The 3,527-nt window shown below is 34.9% G+C and overlaps 1 protein-coding gene across 2 annotated transcripts; it reads left to right on the top strand.

Moving 5' to 3' along the window:
• Positions 1-248: 248 nt before the first annotated feature.
• LOC149163819 (uncharacterized) lies at positions 249-3,301 on the top strand. Of its 2 annotated transcripts, XM_089430809.1 has the most exons (7): positions 253-534; positions 1,927-2,007; positions 2,134-2,222; positions 2,357-2,431; positions 2,583-2,644; positions 2,732-2,806; positions 2,900-3,301. In XM_089430809.1, exons 1-7 carry the CDS (start codon positions 412-414, stop codon positions 2,992-2,994), a joined length of 600 nt encoding a protein of 199 aa, XP_089286935.1. In that variant the 5' UTR covers positions 253-411; the 3' UTR covers positions 2,995-3,301. The 2 variants fall into 2 exon arrangements, with proteins under 2 accessions (XP_089286937.1, XP_089286935.1); XM_089430811.1 differs by lacking the exon at positions 2,357-2,431 and having other exon boundaries at positions 249-534.
• Positions 3,302-3,527: the final 226 nt, after the last annotated feature.

Here is a 3,527-nt window from a genome sequence, read left to right as displayed (position 1 = left end):
ATATCTATCTTAGAGTATTTCTATCTTGCAAACCTTATACGATTCACCCGTTTTAATATCCAAATTGAATTGAATATTTGCCCTGAATATTCTCCGAATGATGGTGCCAAGCGTCTATTTATTAGTATAAATTGCAAAAAGAAACAAGAAATTCACTCTTTTACATATTTGTTTAGGGTGAAAATACGTTACCACAGACACTCAACGGTAAAATTAAACGTGGAAAAGTGTTTGAGTAGACATAGTCTTCACAATAAAATAAAGAAATAAAATGTTTGGAAACAAGAAAGAAAATATTTGTCTGCCTGTATTCTGACTCTCTGCATTCATCTTCTTTAAGCAATGACATCTTATTTTCATAAGAGGAGGGAATAGGGAAGGAATCCACGAGAGGGAGGAAAAAGCAGAGCGATGGACAGGTATCAAAGAGTAGAGAAGCCAAGGCCTCAAGTGGCCATTAGTGAAAACGAGATTCGGATCACCACTCAGGGTTTAATCAGAAACTACATCAGTTATGCCACCAGTCTTTTGCAGGTAGTTGTTACATGTGATCTGTTTCAAATTTTATTTGCTCTGATTCCTAAAACTCCTCGATAAAAAAATCCATAGATTATGTTAAATTTGTGTGACTTGATTGACAAGTAGAAGACATGGTTGCAGAAAAACAATCGTGAATTATTGCTTAGGGATTTTATTATGAGTATGCTTGATAGAACACTGTGCTCTGGATTGTTTTATATTTTGACCACTTTGATTATCAAATTATTTTCTTATGTGAATTGGGTGTGTATGGGATGATTTTGGGTATGATATAAGGTTGAAACAGATGTTGAACTCCATAGAAGACAATATCTCAAAATTATACCTATGGAAAAAACTGATATCAAGCTTTTTAGGGGGTAAAATCTTTAATTTAATGCATTCTGGTAGTCTCTATTAGCAGTGAGAACTATTCGGTTGGTTCAGCCTTCCAGCAATGAGATTATGAGGGCGGTGAGTTTATCTCTCTAGTTATACACAGATAATTTTTTTATCATCAGTGCAGCTGATGAATCATGTTGGGCACTGAATTCATAGTGGCATATCATCGGTAGAACAGGATTGCTAAAATCTATGGGTTCAAGCGTAACCCCATGGTTCTTAGGCAATCATGTTCTGATTGTTATAAATTATGTAAATTTTGTATTTGATGATATATCTGAAAAGGTTATTTTCATTGATTTGATATATCTAAAAAGGGTTATTTACATTGATTTTTATTTAAACACTAGTGGAATTATTTATAAATCGATTCCAAACATCAAAATTCCAGAGGCTTTTACATAAATCCATGAATGTTAGGCATCCAATTCTCTCTGTCAATGTTAGGCATCTGTTCTGGCCTCACATATTTCCATCATCTCGGTCTATCTGTTTATGATTCAGTATACCCTTCCACTTCTTCATAAGTTTGCATTTGAAGATGCTTTTGAAACTAGTTTGCTTTTGTTGATGATGATAATAATTTATTTTCAAGGATAATACTAGGCCCTCACACTAAATTGGGGTAATTTGTGGAACAAGAGAACTCTTCAGAATCATAATTTGATTTCACTATTAAAATTTATAAATGTATACATACTTTACCTTCTTTCTATTTAAATATATTTCATAAACCTAAATAATCTTTAACTATTAAGGTCATTCAAATAAGGATCAGTATTTAAATGGCAGATGCATGAATCCTCAATCTAACCCTTAACCCTTTGTACTGTGCTCAGGGATTCTATTAAACTTTCTAAATGGTAACTGAAATTTGACCATTCTCAAAGTACCTCAAGATATACCATTAGAGACCCTTCAACGACCATTTTTTTAATGCTGGTGAACTATAAATTGCGTTTGTTTGGATCATTTGTAAATAAATTGAGGCCATTTTCCTTTCAGGAGAAAAAGGCGCCAGAAATTGTATTGAAAGCAATGGGACAAGCAATAAGCAAGACTGTAGCTACCGCAGAGATTATAAAAGTAAGCCCTTCAAACGTTATGCTCTTGCTTCTTCCAACTTGTTCAGAAGAGAAATAGGGCATTAACCACTCGGAGATATGTTAAGGATATTGAGTAACCCATACTTCTGCTTGGCTAATCTTACAGCGGAAGGTTCCTGGATTGTATCAGAATACAGCACTCAGCTCGACAAGCATAACTGATGCTTGGGAACCTATTGAAGAAGGACTATTGCCGTAAGTCTCAGTTCAGTGCAATCAGAAATTTCTGTAGTATTTGCTAATTCTTCATTTCATATTTTTTCTATTTGTCAAGAACATGCCTATTGGAAAGCATTTTCCCAATGCTTCAATTGATTTTTCATTTGCAGTCTGGAAACTACTCGACATGTCTCTATGATTACAATCACTCTTTCAACAACGCCACTGGATGAAAATACAACTGGGTATCTGTTTAAGTTCATATTGCTTAGTGGATTTATGTTTCCATGCTGGATCACAATAAAACTTTTCTAATATAAGAGTCTGTCAGATGGTATTAATAATGCATGGAGGGCTACAAGGAAATGACTGATTAACGAGTTATTTGAACCGCAGCTATCAGGATCCATTGCCAGATAATCAAGTCAAGCAGCAAAAGAGTGTTTTTTCTGATGGAGGTGAGTGTAAATCCTAAAAACTGTTTGTTAATGCAGTGGCTGGTACTCCCTGATGGTAAATGGAACTGGTATTTTACTGTTTTATAGACTCCCGAGGTGGTAGGGCAAGAGGACGTAGCAATGGGAGAGGCAGATTTAGGGGTAGAGGTTGGGGCATATCAGGTAGGCATTATAGAAAGTATTTGAAACTGGTTTTGAATGGTATTCCTTTGTATTGCATTTTCCAGTGTGGTATCACCTTTCTTTTGATTTCAGGTCAAGGATTTGGTAGAGGCAGGGTTCATGCATGGAGCTCTGGCAGAGGAAGGGGAAGAGATTCAGGAAATGTGACAAATGAGATTGAGGTCTGACCTCCTGTGTTGGATAAAAGTGTTGGGGTCCCCTGTAGTTACTTTAACAGAAGGTTTAATTTCAGAAGTCAATATGTTAATTTCAGAAGTAAATTTGGATGGTATGTGGGAACATTGTGTTGCAGAAACATGAGCAAAGTGGGTGGGGTTTTTATTGGATTTTGTTCACATTAGTCAATTTTAGCAGAGAGTTTTAGATGGGGTTAAACTTTGTTTTTTAAGCAACATATTAGAATATTTTTCATCTTATTGGGATGTATATATGTTTGTTGAATACATTAAATTCAATGTATGTTAGTTTTCCATCCGTCCGCGCATCTCAACATCGTTTTTAAAAACCTTAACTGCATTCCTAACTTATGGCCTTTTTAATTTATAAAATGTGACTTTGTTCATTAAATCAAATCAAAAGAACCGCATCCAGTTGAACTCAAAATCTATTCTTATATTATTTTTGGGACAGCGATGCTGCAATTGATTTCGACATCCAGTTGAAATCTAAATCAATTTCTATCTCTATATCGAGGAAATTT

The sequence above is a fragment of the Pinus tabuliformis genome, chromosome 5_1, assembly GCF_031772625.1.
Source record: "Pinus tabuliformis cultivar Carrire ecotype Pingquan chromosome 5_1, CPIR1, whole genome shotgun sequence".
NCBI classification, from domain to species: domain Eukaryota; kingdom Viridiplantae; phylum Streptophyta; class Pinopsida; order Pinales; family Pinaceae; genus Pinus; species Pinus tabuliformis.
The sequence above is the reverse complement of the archived record's forward strand: the minus strand, read 5'-3'. Positions and strand labels throughout refer to the sequence as shown.

What these genes read in the sequence shown, in the direction of transcription:
- LOC149163819 (XM_089430809.1), top strand. Translation starts at nt 412, where the DNA reads ATGGACAGGTATCAAAGAGTAGAGAAGCCAAGGCCTCAAGTGGCCATT. An exon ending in ATGCCACCAGTCTTTTGCAG is followed by an intron (nt 535 to 1,926) that starts GTAGTTGTTACA and finishes TTTTCCTTTCAG; the next exon opens with GAGAAAAAGGCGCCAGAAAT. An exon ending in GAGTGTTTTTTCTGATGGAG is followed by an intron (nt 2,645 to 2,731) that starts GTGAGTGTAAAT and finishes ACTGTTTTATAG; the next exon opens with ACTCCCGAGGTGGTAGGGCA.